Here is a 22,541-nt window from a genome sequence, read left to right on the forward strand (position 1 = left end):
TGCGGTAGAGACCCGTCCGCACGTACAACGGTAAAAGAGCCGGAGCGCCTCGAGGCTTTGCCAGCCCCCTTCCCGACCCAACCTACAGCGACCCGCGGGGTGATGCGGGTGGGGAGCCGGGTGCGGGTCCGGGTGCGGGTCCCTGCATCCCCTCCCGTGCCCCGCCGGCCGGGATGCCCGGAGGTGGCGGGGCGGCAGCTGCGGGGAGCGGGAGCCGAGGCGGGGGGACGCGGGGGGAGCCTCGGGCGAGGCTCGCTGGGCGCCGCCGCCCGCCGCCCGCCTCCCCCGGCACGGCCCCGCTCCTCCGCCCGCCCCTCGCCGCCGCCGCCCGCCCGCCCGCCGGGAGCGGCTCCAGCGCCGCCGGGGCCGCCCCGGCGAAAGTTGGCGGCGGCCGGGACGCGCCATGGGCTTCGACCCGGAGCGCTTCGCGGCGCCGGTGGCGGCGGAGCTGCAGTGCAAGCTGTGCGGCAGGGTGCTGGAGGAGCCGCTGGCCACGCCGTGCGGCCACGTCTTCTGCGCCGGCTGCCTGCTGCCCTGGGCGGCGCGGCGGGGGCGCTGCCCGCTGCGCTGCCGGCCGCTGGCGCCCGCCGACCTGCGCCCGGTGCTGCCGCTCCGCAGCCTGGTGCAGAAGCTGGAGGTCAAGTGCGACTACAGCCCGCGGGGCTGCCGCCGCGTCCTGCGGCTGCGGGAGCTGCCCGCACACCTCGCGGCGTGCCGCTACGGGCCCCCGGCTGCGCGGCCGCCCGGCCCGGAGGAGGGCGGCTCCCCCGAGACCCCCCGGCCGGGCGAGGGGCACCGGCGCCCGCGGGCGCTGCGGGGAGGCGGCCCGGAGCCGGGGCCGGGGCAGGAGCCGAGGAGGGAGGCCGTGAGCTGGAGCAGGAGGGAGAAGGCGCTGCTGGCGCAGCTGTGGGCGCTGCAGAGCGAGGTGCGGCTCACGGCGCTGCGCTACCAGGCGAAGTTCGGCCAGTACATGAGCCACATCAGCAGCATCACCCGCGACCTGACGGGCGGCCGGCGCGGCGGGGTGAGTGCCGACCAGACCCTCCCGGCCCCCCTCCGGCAGCCGGGCTCGCCCCGTGCTCGGTTTCGACCAGCCCGACCCCCCGAGGGGGATGCGGGCGGCCGGGTGTCAGGACGAGCCCTGGGTGTCCCCTGCTGCCCGCGGGGACGGAGCCCCCAGCCCCGAGCCGGCCACGCTTCTGCCCGGTCCCAGCGGGGGCAGCGGCGGGAGCAGCCCCGGAGCGGTGCCGGGCAGCGGCGGCTGTCGCCTGGGGGAAACGGGAGGGAGAGGAGCAGGAGGGGGGTTGGCTCCTCGGCTGGCAGCTCGCAGGCACGGCTCCGGGCTTCACCTGCACCCGCATCGGGCCACGACCCCTCCGCCTCGGGGGAGCCGGTGGCCGCTCAGCTGGCTTCGGCTGGGGCGCGGAGCCGGCTTGGGACTTCTGCTGGAGCAGCCGAGAAGTCGCCTAAAGAACTGGAGGATAAATTCCTTGTAAACTTGGGAAAAGACAGGGAAAAGAGAGCAAAGCGTGTTTCGCGTGGGGAGAAGCGGATTGCGGGGAAGAGCTCAGTGCCTGGCGCTTTCCATCACTCCGGTGGCTAAAGGTGGGGAGGGGGTGTTTGCGGGACACCTGCGGGCCTAGAAACACGGCTCCTCGTGGCATCGAGACACCTTGTGTCTGAAGACCTCAGCACTTAAATCTTTTTTTTTTCCCTAATTTCCCCGGGGTACAATATCGCAGGTGTGCTTCGTCTCCGGGAGGATGCGCTAAGGTCACACGAAGGGGGCAGCAGGGGCCGCTAAGGAGTGCGCGGAAAAACAGCGAGTGCAGAAAGGCGAGGGGGGGTTATTGGGGTGTCCAGAGGGGGGCTGGCAGGGGGCTGCTCTCTCCGGGTCGCCGCCGAGCATCTGCCATCGCTGGGCACCGCCGGCAGGGGCCGCTGCCCGCACTGCGGCTCGGAGCCCGGCCGGGGGCGAGGGCAGGGGGCGTCGGGGGGGGCTGGCAGCGGCGTCCCGGTGTGGGACAGATGCACCCTGCTGCCACAAAACGCCTCGCCGTTAATAAAACTCGGCCTTCAGCGTCAGGTGTTGTGTTGTGATGTTTGGATGGGTATCATCGTTTAGGTGTCACAGCTGTGTCATTTAGGGACCGGCAAACCTGACAGTGCTGGGTGAATACGCCCTCTTCATGGGGAATACGGCTCCTAAAACATAACTATTATCATATATGAACTACATAAAATAAGCTAACTTGCTATGCTGAACCCCCCCCCCCCTTTTTTTTTTTTGGTTACTCTTTTTAGAAAATAATTTACCCGTTCCACTGAGGGAAAGGGCTTCTTTCTCCTTTTCATTTTGAACTTTGACTCCATCACTTGTTTTGATCACTTTATATTTTACAACTGTCTACCAAAACAAAACAAAACCCTTTTTTTACAGAAATGTTTCTTGGATTCTTCCTTTTGGGGAGGAAAGTGAGAAGCTAATATAAAAAGTTGGGCTTCGTTTTCTGTGTATATTTTTCCTGAAAGCTGCGACAAAACTGTACTGATATAGCTGGCTTTTGGGTCTGAAAATTGTCATGTTGAGTATTTTAATCTATATGTTATATAAATGCCTATAGGGATTTTGTAGAGATTGCAGGCATTTGGAGCACTGACTTTTTTTCAGTGGTGCAGAGCATTCCTCCCATCCAAAGCCTGCACTTTTTTCTGTTCAGCACTTAAAATAGTCAGGTGCTTTGGCTACCTGTGACACTTCAGTGGTGCATGTCTTCCCTTTGCTTTTTTCCAGTGTCTTTTGTTCTCATTTCAGCCAAATTTGCTTTTGAGACCCGTCTTACATGTTCTCCAACTAAAAATCTTTGTACGTTAATGCTTTCATTTTTTTTGTTTTTTGTTTGTTTTGTTTTGTTTGTTTGTTTGTTTTTTCAAGACAATATGCTTTAACAGTTTTTCACCTTTTTCTTTGTAGGCAGGAGAACCCACACCATTAACAATCATGCTACACAGAGAAAATGATACTTTGGGATTCAATATTATAGGAGGACGACCCAATCAGGTAATGAGAAAAGTAACTGTAGGTTACTTTTTGACCACATTTTCTGTTGTTATGTACACTGTTAGTCGTAAAAAAGTCACTTTCAATGACGGTGTGGAATCAGCTCCATAGATATAAGTACTTTGTGTTATCAGGTATAATTAGATTCTTGTGAGAATTGGATTATTCTCACTTTCAGGAAAGGTGTTCCCTTTGTTCTTGCCTTCAAACTTTAGGCTGATCTACACTAAGTTCCCATGTGAGTAATATGTATTCATGGAAACTGTTGAATGGAAATCTCTGGGACTACTTACAAGAGTAATTGTTGCAGGATTAAGCCATTGGAATTTTTGGAAACTGCTAGCTTTTTTTCATTTAAAGGAGAGATGAAGATTTGATTCTGTAGCTCAGATAGTTTAAGCACATGTCCTGCTCTCACATGCCTGCTTTCAATTTTTTTTTTCTTTGTGAACTGAAATACAGTTTTCATCGATCTTATATCATAAATGAATCTGGTCTCACAAATCATCAGTCTAGTTTTAGAAGGTTCATTAAAAACTGTAAAATATGAACAAGGATCACTACCCCTCCCTTCCCCCCTCCCTCCACGAATATGCATAAGAATATGCAGGGATTTTTTTAACTTCATCCTTCCAAAAGCATTAATCAGGACTGTCATTACATGTGAATGGTATAGAAACCTGTTAAACTGGAAAATTAATAGTTGATTAAAAGGGTTAGGTAATAATTATGCACTGATCAGGTTCTTGTTAAGTGGGAGAACTATAACCTGCTGCTGTTATTGGGGAGGGGAATAGGACCCTGTATATTAGTTTGGCAATCTTTTGCTCTCAGACTATATTTAGTGGTGCCAAAGAGTCTGTTCCCATTAGGTTAAGAAGTTCAGTCTGCACTGCAGAAATGCTGTTCCTTGTGGGTAAATGCACTTATCAAATGTGTGTTACAAAGAAATCCAATGCAAGAGTTTCTTAGATTTTCTAATGGAAGGATGAGACAACAGGCGCTGAAAGATAAAATACACACACTTAGATTATATTCATACTTTCAATATACCAGTAATAAAGTCCATACAATCTTTGTTTGGATAGTTTTGGATTGCCTTCTGTTATCTACAGCAGTGGGAAAACTGCAGGGAAAAGGGAGCATGGTGTTCAGCTTTCTTGGGATGTCAGCTGAGTTTCTCTGAAGTACTCACGTGCAAACAATGCACACTGGAAATGTTCTTGATATTACAAACTGTTAGGCTTTATGAATGAGTATTATGAATATTCTGAAAGTTTAAGGAGTAAATGATAACTGTATGAGTGTTTCTAGCACTGTTCTGGAGAGTATGGCTGACTGTAGAGAAGAAAGTGGTCATGTTCTACCATTAACTAACACCGATAGTTGAAGACAGAGAAGGTGGTGGAGCTGTGAGGCAGAGCTGGGTATCAGGGTTTGCTGGGTCATCTGATGTTGAATTCAGAAGTTCTGATTTGTTCTCATTGTGGTAAGCGTGAATACTACACACGGTAGATTGGTAGATATCAGTATAAGCTCTGATTCTTCATGGCTGGAGCCAAAGGAAATAACAGGAAGAAAGGGTCGAGTAGGCTCAAATAATGAAAATAAAAAACTCTGCTCAAAACAAACAAACAAACAAACAAACAAAAACCCAAAACCAACCAACCAACCAAAAACCAAACCAAACAAAAAACCCACCTGGATCAGGAATTGTTTAGTAACAAGACAACAAGAGTTTATGAAGGCAATATGTATATTCAATTGTTCAGGGAAAAAGTGCCCGTTGGTGAAACATTGGCTTGTGTAGGGGAAGAGCAGAACACTGGTGTTGTTGCATTAGTCCTGTAGGTGGGAGTTTTCACCACACGTTATTGGTGTTTTATATATACAACGCAGATTTTTCTGTCTGGAAACAGGTGACTCTTGGTGACTTGGTACATACATGCTTATATTTGGTGTGTTTAATTTAAAGTCCATTGTAGGTTTCCCCACTGTTCACCTTCTGCCTGAAGGGCAAGAGGAGAGGAAAGGAAAAACTCACCACAAGCTTGTCTTATTTTGTCAGGAAAGGTCTTATTTCACACGTGTATGTGTTTCTGGAAGGTGGTTCATTATTCTGATGGAACAAGGCTACTTTGAAGCCCACTTCTGTCTTGGGCCTCGCTCTGGCTTGCAAAGGCTGGCCTTCTGAGGACACCTCGACAAAGTCACGCAGGCATGACTGTGGGCTCCTGCAGTAGCCCAGGGACTCAGCTAAAGGGCAAATAAACCGTTAGCCTCCGTATCTTCCCCCAGCCCCTGCCTTGCAGCCTGTGAGCTGTGTGAGGAGGTGCCGAAGTGCTGTATGCTTTGTGGTGTATTTTCTCGGTAGGACTTGTAGATAGTAGTGCGTACTACCAATGGGGACCACAAGTAAGACTGAAATATCCTTTTTCTTACCGGGTCATATGCTGATCTCTAAAAGGGCAGTGAAATTTCTTATGAAAAACACACACACACGCAATTTTGTGTGGGTGAAGGTAGTGTAATATGGCCTTCCGTTTTCTTAAGAAAGAAACAGACCCTACCTTTTGTGCGTTTTGACTAATGGCTATTATGCTTCTTTTGTCTCATTGCTTACTTGGGAACTCAGTGGAGGTCTGTTGCTCCACCGTTCCAAAATATTTCTGGAACTGTTAAAAAATTTCCCTTTTGCATCTTACCTAACACCTATGAGTCTCAGTGACCAAGGAAAATAATTAGGAGTTTATGAAATCATAGCCTGACCAGCATCATGTTGAACAAATATCTGTTAACCTGAAATCTACTTGGATTGAGTCTCCACGGGACAGCTGCCATATACTGTAAAGCATATTTTACAGTGGCTCCATATTTTGTAATGGATTTACCAGTTTTCTTAATGGAAAAAATAATTTTTTTCCCCACAAGTGTATAGGACCTAGTCCTAGAAACTTGTACACATATGAGTCATACTGGTGGTCAGGGATTCACTGGTAACAGAAGGAAAATAAGCATCATATCAACTGCTGTCCAAAGCATAAATGATTTGAAAGAAGATTCCTTTATTGCTGACTAGGTTATTATTTGTATGAATACTTTAAAATACTTATAGTAGGTAGCGTCTGCTTTGAATTATTCTTTTATTAATATTGACTTAATACTTTAAAAAATGTTTTAATCTCTCATGTGATGAAATGAAGTAATTTTAGCCTGTGCAACAATATCAGGTATATTTCAGCTGTAGTAAATAATTTGTCTGCTTCAAATTTGACCTTCATGTCAGTTGTACTTAGAAATGTGTAGAGATCAACTGGAAGTGGGTTCTCTTTTTGTCCACAGCTGATCTGTATAGATTTCACAGCTGAGCAAGTTCTCAGTCTCCCATGTGAATAGGATTTATGAGGTTAACCAGTTCCAACCAAATCCTATCACTGTTACATGCCAGCTAACTAATGTCACTTTGTTCCTTGGGGCTTATTTCCAAATGCAGGAAAACATTTACAGGCGGCAGTACTGCAGGATCACTTTCCTTCCTGACAGAAACACTTGGGCATCCTTTTTAATGAATATCTTCCTCTGTGCATTTACATAGTAGTCTCTGTCTGCTGTGAAGTGAAAGGTCTGCTTTAAATATTTTAGCTAGGATCTGATTACTCTTGCACCCTGTGTCTCATTTAGACTAAAATAACCAGAAGTGAATGGATAATCTTATAAAAAATGCTGGAATACTTCATTAATTCTGTCCTTTTGATTAATGACTATTTCTTGTTAAGCAAGTTTAAAAAAAAATCCCAAGGAGCTTAATTCTCAGCTAGAAAAGCGAGTCGCATATTTCAGGTGGATTTGCATTGTTCATTGCTGCTGGTTGTAGTACATTTCATTTCTTGTACTAATGTGGTCCTTTTTGCAACTTCCGTCTCTCCTGGCACAGAACAATCAGGAGGAATCTGCTGAGGGAATTTATGTGTCAAAAATTTTGGAAAATGGACCTGCAGACAAAGCAGAAGGCCTGCAAATTCACGACAAGATTATCGAGGTAAGAAAAAAAAACCCTGGTGGATTAGTCTGTTATATTATCAGATTAATCAAGGATTTGATGTTTTTTTACACTAAGTATGCTGTAAGTTTGCTCTTTTGCCATGTCTAAATGTGATTCTTATACACTGAACTGCTCAAACGTTTGCCAGAAGTGAAGACTCGTGGGTTATTCTAACAACTAATACACGTATTGGTCTCAAGATTAAGCCGATATAAGCAAGGCAGAGGTGTAGACACTGAAATAGCAAGCAGGAGAGGCAATTTGCATTTATTTTAGGTAACTTGAGAAAAAAGGCTAAATGACGCTGTGTAAATTCACAGTTTTAGTGAAATAGATTTTGCTTTTTTTGGGGGGGGGTTCTGTTGTGATTATGCAACTCGTCACAGAAGCTGCACTGATGAGCAGCATTGTGAAACTTCTTGAGCAATTAGAGAAAGTTCTTCCTGCTATATGATCATAAGTAGATCATCTGTGGTTCTCACAAGGACCAATATAGCTGTTTCCCAGCATGTAATATGCCGGCATGGAAATTTGAAAGTCTATTCTTGTGTTGTATGCAGCTTTTCTCATAAAAGAGAAATAATTATCATTTAAAAAAAAAAAAGAAGAAAAAATTCAGTCTGAAGAAAAGGCTTCTGCCTAGCCTACATCTGTAACCATAATTAGCCTTGTAAAAGGCGTTAAAAGAGCAGTTTGAAGTAGTGACCAGAATAGATTCCTTATAGTGCTGTCAAACCGGCATTTCACATCTCAGCTCTAATACAACTCTCTTAATGACAGCATGTAACAGTAGCTGCTAGGTTTGTTTAGGATACACCACTTTAGCCTTGGGTTTAGAGGAGGCTTAGAAGTGTTGTGTGAATTTGCCAGTTGGACGGGGTTCCAAACAAAGGTACGTGAAACAAGTGGATTGGGAGACAAATGGGGAGTGCTGCTGCTGGCATCTGGCATTATTTCATTATTAAGGCCTAGAAACAGAAGCCAAGATTGTTTGAATGCTCACTGTGCTCTTAATTTTGGGAGCCCAGAGCAGTGTGTGAAACCAAATTATTCCATTTTCTTGGAAAAAGAAAGCTCATGCTCTTCACTGGCAGATACATGCATCTCTAGTAGAAACTAAATTGGCTGAGCATAACTGAACTTGCAACCTAATTCCTTTCTCCCGTAGATACACAAAAAGCTTAGCATAGATGTTTTTGTAACAACAGCCCTATGCTGAAAAAATCTTTCTTCTGACACTACTGTTTCACTTAACCACACTGTAAGATCCAGAAACCAACGTAATACAGCGTTTTATGCATTTCCTCATCATTTCCTGCCTTCATTTATTATTTCTTCATAGTTCCTTGATTTTTAAAACAAAATTGAGTGGTTTTGGAGGAAGGAAAAATAAATTTACTATTTATTGTTTATTAAACTTAAGGTCATTTCTCAAAATGCCACTACATGCTTGATTTTTATATGTTTGATTTTTGGTTGCGTAAAATCATGCTGGTATTTAGATTGCTACTGAGAGCATATTCACACTTCCATGTGAACCTACAGACCCAATGTAACATTTGTATTCATACAATACTGAACTGGTCATAATTTTCACCATATTAATATACAGCATGTTTGTATATACTTTTTTTTTGTATTTAGACAAGCATTTAAAAGTGTCCAGGGTTAGGTCAAACATTTTAATAAATGTTTTATTGCTTCAAAATTTGCTAAACTAAAATAAAAAAAAGGGGGGGGGGAAGGGCAACATTAAGACTTTATAAATGAAACACAAACAAATAACTATTCCTCCATGCTAGATCTAGGCCAGTGGAAGCAGCTGGAGTCAAAAGGTTGAATTTTACCTGGTCCATACATAGCTGTTGATGCCTTCTTGCCCCAGGATGCCCTGCCAGCCCTGCTGCAGTTTGTTGGGAAGAATCAATATGAATGCTACTGCTTTGAGGAAATAAGTCAGACAGATGGTGTAACTGTTTCAAAAATGTTGGCAGACACACATAATATGAGTTTTGGTGAGACAAAACGTGTGTCAGCTTGGGTGAAAAGTTGATAGGAAGTGGGACTTATTATTGCTTTCACTTCACTCATTTGGTGATCTGATCTAATGGGTGATATTTCGTGAGACTGTTTCTTGGTAATCAAGAGCAGAAGGAACCGACATTGTTGGAAGAGCCTTTGATAGCTGCAGTCAGCAGTGTGATGCCACGGGTGTTTCTAGTAATGCGTAACTAATGGGATAATGGACAGAACTATCCCATTAGATCGGGAGAAAATCTGTTCTCAAGGCATGTTGCTAAATAAAGAAGGTAATTTGTTTCAGTGCTTTATCAGATGTTGAACAAATGTTAACTGCACGTGGTTGACAAGAGCGAGTTGTGTGCATTTAAAATGACCATCTCGTGTGTAACCTACTGCAGCAAATGACTCTGGCAGCTGGATTTGTGAGCGAAGTCTGGCAGATACAAGCATTGTGGTCTTTTACTTCATATATGTCATCACCTACTCTGGCAGCTTTGCCAAATAATTATGATATGCCAAATAATTGTTATTTGAAGGGGTGCCAAGGACAGAAATCAGATTTCTTCTTTAAGGTTGTAAGTGTAAAAATGCGTGACCTGAGTCTGTGGAGATTTTTGAGGCCATTGTGCCCAGAATATGGGCAGTACAATCTCTTTGATGCATTCATTGGAAAAATGTTGGTGTTTGTGTGGGCTTTACTTTCAGGTGAACATATTTTGTGCTTGAGGACCTGAAAACTGGACCAGATGCTTGTGGGACGGCATGTTGGTGGTGGATGAGGGTGACAGAGGTAAAGGGTGACAGCCTTAGCTACCCTGTGTTAAGGGGCTGCAGCACTTCCCAGGGTACTGTCACAGGACCCTCACTGATCATTTTCACTGTTCTGCTGAGGAACAGAGGATTTCAGGCCTCAGCACAGCTTTTTCCTTTTTGCTCAAGGCTAACTTCTGTGAGAAGAGACTTGTTTACGCTGAGTAAAGTTGGCCTGGGACAGTGACATGAACCAGCAGCACTTGGGAGATGTGTTCTTTCAGGAACCTGCTTACATGTCAAAAATGATCATTATGTGTTCATTGAGGACAAACTTTTCTCACTAATTATTTTCATATAGCACGTTCCTCCAGATGTTAGGGTATTCTGCTGCTTTCATAAGTTTTTATCCAAAAACTAGCTCCCTAAATTAACAAGGTGCAGCATGTGTTCCAGGACTAAATCCTGATCACACGCTATAAAAAGAATCTCATAAAACACGATGCAGCATTGATATCTGTGACTCCCAACATGAAAGCCTCAATTATGAGCAGTGGTATAATGCCAGCAGACCTCTGTCTTTTAGACCCCTTTGTCTTCTTCCATTCCACCCTGCCTATGAATGCCAAGAGGAGGGGAGAAGCAGCGAGCCATGCACGAGACTGTCTATTAGTCTGTGCTGGTTCAAAGAGTTCTGGTTGCCGCTGGGAGAAAATAAAAAAGCACCCTTCTCTCTCCTGGAATTTTAGGATGGATCACAGTTATACAGCTGTGCATCATTTCATCTCCCCCTCACTTCATGCAAAGCTTTCCTACTGAATAGGTTCACTGCTCATCTTTGCTAATGCTAGTAGCCACCTCAAGGCAATACAAATATGATCCTTTGCAAAGTTGCTGATACACAGAAGTGTTTTACCTGACGCTTTTATTATATATATTTATAGTTCTGAGCAGTAACGCTGGAACTGGCTCTTTCTGCATGGAGGAAAATTTTGCTCTCTCACTTTGCTTCACGTAAGTTCAGCTTCACATAAGAATGGCACCATTTGGCCAGAGCTCCAAGTACACTGATGTCCTGTGGGTAGTCACTAGTTAATGCCTTTGGAAGAGCATCAGAAAAGTGCAGGCACTGAGTGATTATTTCCCTGGGGAGCTTACAGTCATGTGAAAGCTTCTATTCAGAACTAGTTCTTTACACTTGGTGTTGCCTTTTTTTTTTAAACTATATATATAATATTACATCTTATAGAAACTGATATGTAGTCTCTGGTTTTGAGCCCAGCTTTAGAAAAAAACAGTGACTGATTTTCTCAAATCCTCTTTCGTTGTGCAAGTCACAGTGTCTTGCAAAATACCATTGTATTACTAAAGTGAGGCATGCTGATATTTTATCTTTTCACATCAGTGTTGCCCAAAAAAATACATGACCAAGACAGAATTTGCAACCCAGATGGAATTCCTGAATTTGCAAACAAAAAAACAACAGGATTTCATGAATCTGGGGGAAAAGAGTGACTCTTAATTCACACTGTGTAGGAGACAAAGCCCTATAGTCATGGCTGAACTTTCTGTTGTAAGTTTGCCAAATAACAAAACAGCAGTGAAAAACCTGTGTGCATGTAAGAGGGGCTTAGGCTGAAGACCAAACTATTTATATGAGCAACTATAAGCACATCATCATCTGGAACACTCAGGATTTTTATTTTTTTGTTCTGTTCCTTGCACTGTAAGGCAAAGGCTTCTGTTATTATACTCTCAAATGAAATGAGAGCATTGGCCCCTTTGCATTTTAGTCAGTTGATTCTTATTAATTCCTTGACTGAGAAACAGGCATGATGGAAAAGAGAGGGAAAAAAAAAAAAAGAAACATTTTTAGTCTGGGATTTTTAAGTCTTTTTGAAAAGTGAGATGGATGCATATGTATTATGACTATATTTTGTTTATGCAGCCTGAGCTCCATAAGTGTATAATAAATTAAGCTTCATCTCTTATTCCATGTTTGCCTTTGTTCTTTAACTTTTTTGGAGAGTACACACACAATGGCTTTCAAGCGCATGTCAGCAAAGCCAGTTTCAATAAAGACGAAGTCTTGAGGCTTATCCTGGCAGAAGCAGCTTACATCTGCAAAGCGCCTACACAGAAACTTTTTAACTATTGCCAGACTGCTGACTGTGCTGTGTGTCAGCTGTGTGATGTTTTATCTTCTGCATGTTTCTGTCATTACACTCACTATGTTGCTCAAGCAAAATCTTTGATACCAGCCATGTTTATTTAGCTAGGAATCTCCACTGTCAGATTATGTCTGTAGAAGTAGTGAGTTTAGAAACTGTCTTGCTGGGATCAGAGCTAGTAGATTGGGGATGGCGTTGAACCAAAGATGCACATAATGTGACCAGGAAGATCTGGGTGGTAGCTGAGGAACATTTCACACAGATAATTTCAGCAGAGTGGATTTCAGCATATCTAAATATGCCAACGTGGCCTTAGGTATGTTAAGTTCTCTTAAATCCTTAACAAATTCATGATGTCTGGCACCTACATTCATTAGATGCCTACTAATTAGTCTGAAAGATCCTTGGCATAATAAATCAGTGTATCAAGGCATAGAAATGCCTGTAGCTTCTTTTCACCTCTCCCTCACCTGTTGAAATACAGGTTTTTGGACACCTGAATTCATTCAGCTGTGAGCACTTCTCCAAGAAATGGGAGATCTGGGTTGTGGGCTCTGCCCTGCTTGCAAAGGACTGAACTTCCATACCCAGGTAATTACTCTCATTAATAGGGCAGAGGCTACCCTGTGCAAGGCCAGCCCCCCCCCCCCCCCCCCCGCCCCCCTTCAAACTGAGCTAGGTGCTGACAGGCATTTGTGAGTTAGGGTTATCCAGTGATAATCTAGTAAGAAATGGCTGCTTGTTCCAGAGAGTTCTATCTGGAATTCCGGCTCTTCCTCTCTCTAGGGGAGTGCTGGTAAATGAGAGTTTGCCTCCGTCTTGTGTGATGCCAGGTTTGTGGCTTATGTGGCATATTCTTGAATGATACTTGCATTTCTGACCTCACAGTGTCTTCTCTTTGAGAAGAGAAAGTAGCAAATGATGTTAACCAGGATGTTCTTCAAATATTACACTTTCCTAGACATGGAAGATTTGGGTTCCATGACTGAATGAATACCAGACTTTGGGTCTTTGATGCAACCAGTCTCTTTTCAGTTGTGCCCAGTGACAGGATGAGAGGCAACAGGCACAAACTGAAGCACAGGAAGTTCCAGCTGAATATGAGAGGGCACTTCTTTACTATAAGGGTGACAGAGCACTGCAACAGGTTGCCCAGAGAGACTGTGGAGTCTCCTTCTCTGGAAATATTCAAAATCCGCCTGAATGTGATCCCGTGCAACATGCTCTAGGTAACCCTGCTTGACAAGGGGCTGGACTGGATGATCTTCAGAGGTTCTGTCCAGCCTCAACCATTCTGTGATTCTGTTTTGTGTTCAGATATGCATGTTCTCATACATGTTCTCATAGTGCTTTTATCTAAAAAAGAAAAAGTGAAAGTGCCAAACATGGTTGGAATGTGACAACTGTACAAACTCTCCAGAAAGTTATTAGCAGAATTGGTGTATCCAATGTGCCATATCATCATTTTCAGGAAGTCTCTTCAGCCAATGGTTTGTTAGTCATAGCTACTTTGAGATGCAGGTAGCTGGTGTGCTGCACCTTTGTATGTGCTTGGATGCTTCTCTGCAAGGGGCTCCCAGTAAACGAAGAAAAGGAGATACTGGGGTGGCTGGAACATGGCAAGGGGCAGAACAACATGGAGTATTTCTGCAATGTGACTTGGTATGAAAGGGGACGAGAGCAAGCTAAGGGGAAGCTGTGAACATCATGATTTACTTTTTTTTTTTTTGCTACTTCTACCATGTTGGGCCTTGGTCTAGGTGTGATTAAACATGATAGGAAGGCTTTGGGAGTTTGCGTGCACATGAGCATGCCTAACTCGCTGTCTCCAACAAGATATTTCTGTCTTGGGCTGATTGTGGTGGGTCTCTCCAGCAGCTGGGCGACCACATGAACAGAAGAAAAAGAATGAAGAAGAGTACACAAGGAAGAAGAAGAACAGCAAAAAGTGAGCATTACAATTAGAGAGGACAAAGCAGCAAACTTACGTTTCCACAGGAGTACTTTTGAGTGCCTCCCATAAATAGGCAGTGTGCAAGAAGTGAAGGGGATATAGAAAAAGTGGTTAACCAAACTGTGGAGTAGGACCATGTATATGTGCACCCACAGTCTGACAGGGAAATAAGGTGGAACAATGCTGGAGCAAAACTGCTAACTGTACTGTGTCTGCAGAGTGAGGCAGTAGCCAAATTGGCAAGTCAGCTGTGCTGTTTAGGTAGGAAGGATTCTGGTTAACCTGTGGAAGAGCTGACTAATATAACACCATCTATGGGATCCTGCTGCCATGCACCATAGATCCCTAGGCATTGTGTGAAAGCCTGTTCACACCCATCTTCTTCATAAAGTGTCTAATCTCACCCCGAGGGATAATGTGTCAGAAACTTGGCAAGTTGAAACTCAGCATTTTCCTAGATGTCCTGTTTGAGCTTGTCTTTGCTACACGTCATCTTTCTCTTCCTTCCCATTGATTTTTTTTAAGCTTTAAGGTAAACGTTCCAAAACAATTGATATGTAACACACTACCTCACCCAGCAGCAGCAGGAATGTAGTTTTATAGTCAGATGGGACAGTAGGTTTAGAGTAAATTTTTGTGTATATGAGGTCTTAGAGGTGTTCATGAACACTTTCAGGAATGCATTAAACAACGTAACTAACACCTGTCACGTGCTGCTGCTTTCATCCTCTTCCCAGGAAGAGAAGGGAATGTGCAGAGGAGTGTTTTGTTTAGAATTTTTTCAAATGATTGCATATACACACATGTTGGTGTCTATTTATGTTAGGGAAGACAAGGTCATAGAAATGTAACTTTACGTTTGTTCCTGAAGGTGGCAAGGTTTTCTGATGAAGACTAGTGCTTTTTTCTCTTTGCTCTGGGCATAATCTCGGACAAGAACTGAAGAAAGTGCTTTCCCTTCCATTGGCAAGCTGTATCTCTGTAACAGGCAGTTCAGCTGGGCTTTAGGTGTGATTGTGTATTGTTGTATTGGTCTTGGACCTTTAGTATGTCTTGTAGATATGGTGTACTTGACTCTTGATGTGGAGCTGAAATATCATAACCTGATGAACTCCATCCAGAAGGCTTCAGAGAGTGACGGGCATTTTCTGGTAACTTTCTTGGACTGTGTTAATTGTGTGATGAAAACAAAAAGTCAGAAGTTTCAGAGCACTTCAGGATGGATCAGAGGTGGCTAGCCCTTTGACACTTGTATGATGAGGACTAGTTGGAATAACTGATGGTAAGCCAAGCTATGAAAAGCTCTAAAGTTTGGGACCATGCTGAGTTTCTTGCTTAGAACTGAAGGAAGTGTAAGGAAGCTGTGTCTCCCACAGCACATGCTGCTGGCACCCCAGAAGCCCTTGATATTTTTCAGAAAGTGAAAAGAGCTTTCTTTAGCCTTTCATAAAGGTTGTTCTTTATTGTGGTTGAGACAACAGTTAGAGGGGATGACAGCTTACATATGTCAAATGAATGCAGTGTTTTATCCTCTTAAGTCACTGAACTGATAGTTGAAATCCAAAGGCTATATGCTCCAAGAGCTTTGATCTCATCTGCCCTTTTTCTTAATCAGCTAATTATATTTGTAGGGAGTTGCTAATCACTGTTCTCTGTAATTGGAGGCTGAGTGAGAAACGCCATTAGTATCTGCTAGCGAAGAAATGTTCAAAATGAAGTCATTATTCATGGCTTCGCTTAAAATTAATAACCTAATTTTTAAGGAGCTGTGAAATGGAAGCATGCTGCTCCTTAGAACTTGTGAAAAGGAGTAGTTGGAGGTGTGTACAGCATTGTGCTTTCCAAATGCTTTGAAAATTGGAGTGACAATGTAAAGAAGGCTGTTGTTTGGAAGCTGCTTCTCTCCAAAATGCAAAATTCTGTAGCATTTAAGACAGAAATGGAAAAACTAATTTTCAAGTTGGCAAGAGCAGATGTGGTCTCTTCACCATCAAAGACAATGCTAAGTAAAATCATATATACTAAGCTAAGTACATTTGTTACTAATACACAGACATTTTACTAAATGTTTGTCTTGTCTGGAATTGCAAATCTAATGTAATTTTATGACTTTACATGTAGACCCAACTTGATTGAATCACTGCTGCAGGAAAGGAGCACAGAATGACTCAACACTGCTTCTTCATTCCAAATAATATTGGAAGGCATTTTCTTTATAAAATGTTGTTGACAAAATAAGTCGTGGCTGCTGTGTTTATTTACATAGCAAGTCTACATGTTATTTACAGAATGATATGATTTACGTAATGTCTTCTTTAAGTAATGTTTTTTCCCAATCTTGTTACTTGAAAAGACAAACAGTAGGATGAAGGGGGAAATTGTGGAAAATTTAAAAACAAGAAGAAAATAGCAGGATGTCAAAAGTTAAGAACTAGAGCATGAAAACCAAATTTGAAAATTGCTGTATTCTGCACCTATCAAATAGTTCAGCTTCTCTACAATATGAATTTCTGTCTACACGTGGTTATCTAATGTAGGAGAAGATCCAAAATAGGTTGATGCAGAACGTGAGTTTTTCCCCTTATCTATTGCTTTCTGACTATTTGGAGCATCCACAATTTGAGGGATGTGGTAGCTCAGAGCTTGCCCATCTGTTTCTGAGTACAGTCTTTCAATCTTGCGTTAGTTTCTTTAAGCATGCTGATCAAGTGGGTTAGTATCTGAAGTCCTTCCAGCAGCTTGCAGGAAGAAGGCATGCTATTTTAAATGGAAGGGATTTGCTGTCTTGCATGAATTAAAACATCTGGATCCCTACATTTCTCTGTTACAGTTAGATTGTGTTGGGCTAGTCTTTGGCACATGGCAAGTATGGAGCCATATGGTCTTCGTGCTGTCAGCAAGCCTTTTCAGCACATACCTTAGCTTACCCCCCAGCCTTCTCTGAATGGTAGCTGCTACTGCAGCTGGAAAGATAAATGTTCTAAGAGCTTTCAGACTGTTGTGCCACTCTTCCTGGAGTGGATTATTTACATTTTTGAGTGGTATAATGTGCAAGTCTAGAGCAGAAAGCTGGCTCCTTCATTTCCCATGCAGTGGTCAGAGCCCTAATCCAAACTGGACACCTAGTGTTACTGCCAGATGTGTAGCAGCCCCTTCTGACTTACACTTTTTGTCCCTTGCATCTTGTTTTCTTGTCTCTGTGAAATCTCTGAGTGTTTGGCACAACTTTTAAATATGCTCTAGATGTGTGCTTAAATGGAAAGCTGTCTGTTTTGAGAATTGTCTTAACTGGAATTTACTTTCTGGTGACCAACAGAATGATGTTACAATCATAATAAACTTGATAGTGGATTTATTTTTTTTAGAGTGTTAAGCAGGAACCTTTTCTTATGAGAGTATGTATGATTTATTCTAAAAATACAAGGATTTTTCCTGTCTACTTCTATTACCAAGTATTTCAAAATACTTAAGGAGTTATGTTTTTTAATGTTTAATATTTTTAATGATTTCTCTCTCTTTATTGGTTTCATAAAAGAGTAAGAAGAGCATGAGGGACTCAGAACATCTCTATTTTGGGGTCATAAAAAGAACATTTTAAAAACAAAAATGGTTCATATTATTTATTTATTTTAGAAGAAAGAACTCATTATTGCTGAAGTTTCTCATTGAATGTATTTTGACAATTTTTTTCAGCCTACTTTTCTGAGTGACAATTACTGTATCCTTTTATTAAAAGTGTGGGTGTTTGTTGTTGCTTTTTTTTTTCCTTCTCACTGTTTTTTTTTCCCTTCTCACTGCTATGAAGTAATGGAAATCTAAAGAATTAGTATTCACCACTTAATATACAGGTTTTATCTTTTAATTATCACAGACCATGGACAATATGAGAAAGGTTAAAGAAAACATTGACATTTCAAAACAATTCAGAAAATGAAGTATTCAGAAAATGCTATTGGTAACTTAGCAGAGCAAGTTAAGAACAAAGTTTAAATGTGATTGCCTACACTCACTCCTGTCTTACACCTGTTGGAGTCCTGGTGTATGTTCATGGCATCAGCAGAGTGGCAGTAATAAACACTTTAGGGAGTTTCAGTACAAAATGAAGAACTGTATACCTTAAAGTGACTCTTTTCTATTTTTTTTTCCCAATCTGCATTTGTCTTTCACCTTTTTGTTGTGCTCGTTGTGATTTTTTTTATATTTTTTTTTTAAGTTTTGTAGTTCAAGCATCTACCTCAGTGTATGCTTAGAAGAGCATGTCATATAGGAAACAGTTTATACTAGCCATTGAAGTTATTAATGTGAAAACCATCGAGTTATTACTTGTTAGAATTGTTAGTGTGTATGCTTTGCTTTGAATTCTGAGATTTGGTTGGCTCTAGTGATAGGTTTCCTTCTTAAATGAAAGATTTGGGAAAAACTGTTTGGGCTTAGTCCAGATGACCTCATGTCTACCTGGAGTCCTTGTGCCACTATTTCCTACTGGCTGGCTTTGTGGTGGACTTGTAATCTTTCCTAATGAACTTGTTGAAATAGAAACTTTTAGCCTTTCTTGCAATTGTGATTTGTAGTTACCTTTACAGTATAAGAATTGGGGGTGGGAAGGAATCAGATTGTCAATGTTAGTATTTTCAATTAGATAAATGCCGATGAAACATAAACCATTAGGTTAATAGGAAATTTGTGTGTTTTAACGTAGATCTTTTATCAGAAGAAAAAAATAGTTCAATCCTTTTTCCAGAGGTGTTTGTTTTTCGCAAACAAAAATGTTATGTCTATTCTTCAGATGGTTATCCTAGTCTCTTAATCAATGGGGCAGAGGCACAGGCAGAGGACAATTTGAGTGATTTTTAGCTGCTGTGTACAAGATGCTTTCCTTTCCTCTTCACTTATATACTTCAGAAAAAAAACTATCTCCTTCTGCTTTCTTACCGGAGTTGCTACTCTATGTGCATGCTCCAGCACCTTGCTTCTCTGTCATCTCAAGGTACCTGTTGCCTGGCTGTGCTACATCAAGCTATTATGTATCTGCTCTGAAAGGAGAAACCTAAATTCCATACCCAGCTGCTAAGCTGTTGCTTTGCTTCAGCCACTTAACCTCTAACAGCTCATTTTATCTCTAATGGAGTGGATAGTGAAAATGTGTGCTAGACTCTTACAAAATAGTGGGCTCTAATTATAAATTACGTGTACTATCATTGATTTTTTTTCCCTGATTTTAAGTGAGCTGAGTATTCCCCAAGTTCATGTATTATACATTTTTATCGGCAAATGGCCGTCTAAGCCAAACATAGTGCTCAATGTTCTTTTGAGACAGTGTCTTCACAGTATTACACTGCTGCTACAGAGGTTTCTGGTCAGAGCACCCAATGTTGCATAATGATGAATTCATGTTATTAAGTAGGAGAACAACAAAAAGTGATGTAAACATGCCTGTACCAAGCCAGCTGTCTGATATTTACATTTTTTTTTTTTTTTAAATACTGATCAAGTGTTCAGCAGCATACAGAGCCCAGAAAAAAAAGAAATGCCAATCTGCTATCAGAGGATCTAGAGCCCATGGGAGCATTTAAGATGAGATTCATCTTGCCTAATGCTAAATCTCTAAAAGCTTTCTCATTCTGTAAGTATTAAAGATGAGTTAGCCACATATTTTTAGCAAAGGTGATTAGTTCAGTCTGAGATACTTTACATATAGACAGCTGAGTTAGGATGAAGTTCATCTGACTCTTCAAAGAAGAAAGTGGTAGTGGCACATCTTAATATCTTCAGCAGTTTCCTATGAATCAACTTTTTCCATTTTTGAGTTTGGATCATTGGGATAAAAGGCCACTTTGTGCAGAGTTCTTCACTGTAATGCCAGAACAAAGCTTATTGAATCTTGTGTTATCCAAGAATGAATAGAATTTAAGAAGAAATAAGGTAATATGTCTCATTCACCTTCTTACATTACATTTCACATAGGTCCAATATTCTGTTCTTCTGGAATTACGTATTCCACTAATTCAAGTGGGAGCTGGAATGTACAAGAAATTGGCTTCCATATTCATAATATGTGAAATACCAGCTTAAGTAAAAAAACAGAAAGTTAAGTACAAAACTGTGCTTGGAATCTGTCAGTCGTGCTGTGATACTCCTAGTTGATATGGCCTACTCCAATTCCGTAGTCTTATTGACTCTCTAGAAGTTGTATTTTTCATCAAAAGAACAAAACAAAATACGCATACAACAACAAGCCTTATTCCGTGTTCCAGGTATTTTGAATGTTCTTCCTTTATCTGCCAGGAATTAGCATGAGAAAAGATTCAACTTGAAATGCCCCAGTAAGCCCTGGCTATATAGAGACTAGCTTTGAAATCATTTAACATATGGTTTCATGTTATGCCCAGTCTCGTTAATCTCTGTATCTTTTGGGTTGGAGTAAAGTAAACTCAAGTGTTAAAAGGCAATCTGTATCCCCAAAGACAGTGGACAGTGTATCACTGGTTTAGTGGAAGAAATAATGCAAACAGCTGTGTCAGCTGAGAGACTTGCCTAGATCTCAATTTCTTTTTAGAGTTCAGTGAACCATGATTTTGGCAGTTTCTGGAGGAATATGAGTAGCTGTTCTTGGAACCTGGGTGATGAGTTTTAGCAAGTGAAGATACAGATGTGTGTTTGAGATGGTGCAGCCATCCATCCATCCAAGCAGTGGAGCACTGCTCCGGTTTTCTTCAGTTTTCAGAGATGTGGAGTGTGTTCAGAGAAACAGACCATACAAAGAGTGAGAAACTGGTGAAGCTCTTCTGCCAAGAGAACAACATGAATTATCTCATTGCTCAAAGAAAGAAATTTTAATCTGCACTTCTGTTGCTTTTGGGTGTAGCGTTCTGTATGGGAAACTATGGTACGTAAGGGAAGGCAGGCAGTATCTTTTATCAGACAAACTAAGATGGTTGTGAAAAATGGGCAAGCTTTTGGGCAAAATGTGCTGTCAATAAATCTGGCATAAGGGGGTTGGAAATAAAAGTTTGTGGGCTGGGTGTTTGTTTGTTTTGTTGATTGTTTATTTGTTAATTTACCACGTCTGTTTCAAAATAAAGAGATGGAGGGATTGTTTCCTGTGAAATGTTCTTTTCCTGTTCTTGGTCGTCTTTATTGATATCTGTATGAGTTTATTCTGATTCTTCACGGTTGGGTGTTTCCACTCACAATTTCAACAAGGACATTTGTGCATTGGATGAGCATATCGGGTTTTAGGATGCACACATGTGAGATGCATTGATTCTAAGGCTGCCTCTGTGGGGAGGCATTAAAAGCTGCAGTTGGAAGGATATGTTGGCTGTAGAAATACCTTGAAAGCTTTTACTTTTGAATCTGAGGTGTTTTTAAGTCTCCATTTGGTATTTATTGGTCTATGGCAGGCTTATGTCTGGTTCTGAATTTGGTGGAGTCTGGGAGATGGAGTGCTGTTTAAATGCTAGCAGGGGGATTTTTTTCTAAGATATATATAAAATAGGTGGTTAGCTCTTAGAAAGCTATTGTACTTTTGCCTACATCAAGTGTAGAAAAGTGCTTCTGGAAAAAAACAAAAAACAAAAAAACAAAAAACCTTATCCCTATCAAATTATTCTCTTGCATGTATTTATAAAATAAAATAAAAAAAAAAAAAGTTCTGTATGGCTGCTATTTAGGACTGTAGTGTACCCATTTCTCTTGCTAGTAGTAATGAACTAGTGCTGAGAGGCTACAATGGAGATAGGGAGCATCATTGCAGCAGATGTACAAATACCAGTTTAAAGCATAATCCTTACTTTGTGAATTAACAATCTAAATAAACGAGTCAGACTAAAGGAAAGTGACAAAAATCTAGTGTTCAAAATGGTGATTTTCAAATGCCATTTGAAATCCTGAATTTCTTACAAAACTTTCCACCAATGAATATTTTATTATTTTATTTGATACAGTGAAAATAATAATGCACTAGCAGGTCAGGCACAAAGGAATAGTGTAAAAGAACATCTGAAGTTTTATCTATTCCACAGACTTTTCCAGTCTTTTTTTTTTTTTTTTTTTTCTCCCAGGGTTTTTTGAATTATGCATTCTGGATATCACTTACCTTTCCCTTGCAGCCTTTTTCCAACTTCGGATATTATATGACCATAAAGCTGTGCTTTTGGGATGAGATTTTAAGTTTTTCTTATAATTTGTGAGCTGTGTCTTCCTGTGTTCAGAAAGCAGTTAGCATAGTTTGAGAAACTATTGCTTTACATTTGAGGATTTGGAACTGATTAAGCAATAAAAGCTGCTGTGAGGAACAAACTAGTCTCTTTTCTCATGGTCTAAAACTGTGATCACTTAGAGGAAATTTTTTCAAATGCAGATTGTTTCTATGACTACTACAACACATCTTTCCATCTCCAGCTAAGGCACTGTAAATTATCCTTGCATTAAAATCATTCATCAAGGTGAAGAAAGTGAAGGATGACTGCTTTTTTCCTCCCTTGCTCTGAACTGCAAGACACAGGATATTGTTAAGGCATGGTAGGAAAAAAAAGCAAA

At 41.8% G+C, this 22,541-nt stretch overlaps 1 protein-coding gene across 1 annotated transcript in view; it reads left to right on the forward strand.

Annotated features, from left to right (window-relative positions):
* Positions 1 to 321: 321 nt before the first annotated feature.
* Positions 322 to 22,541, forward strand: part of PDZRN4 (PDZ domain containing ring finger 4) — a 244,228-nt gene continuing 222,008 nt past the window's right edge. Inside the window, 3 exon segments of the mRNA XM_080552063.1 lie at positions 322 to 1,024; positions 2,975 to 3,061; positions 6,996 to 7,100. Coding sequence (XP_080408189.1) covers positions 404 to 1,024; positions 2,975 to 3,061; positions 6,996 to 7,100 — 813 coding nt within the window. The 5' untranslated portion in view covers positions 322 to 403.

The sequence above is a fragment of the Anser brachyrhynchus genome (genome assembly GCF_964034855.1).
Source record: "Anser brachyrhynchus genome assembly, chromosome: 1".
NCBI classification, from domain to species: Eukaryota; Metazoa; Chordata; class Aves; order Anseriformes; family Anatidae; genus Anser; species Anser brachyrhynchus.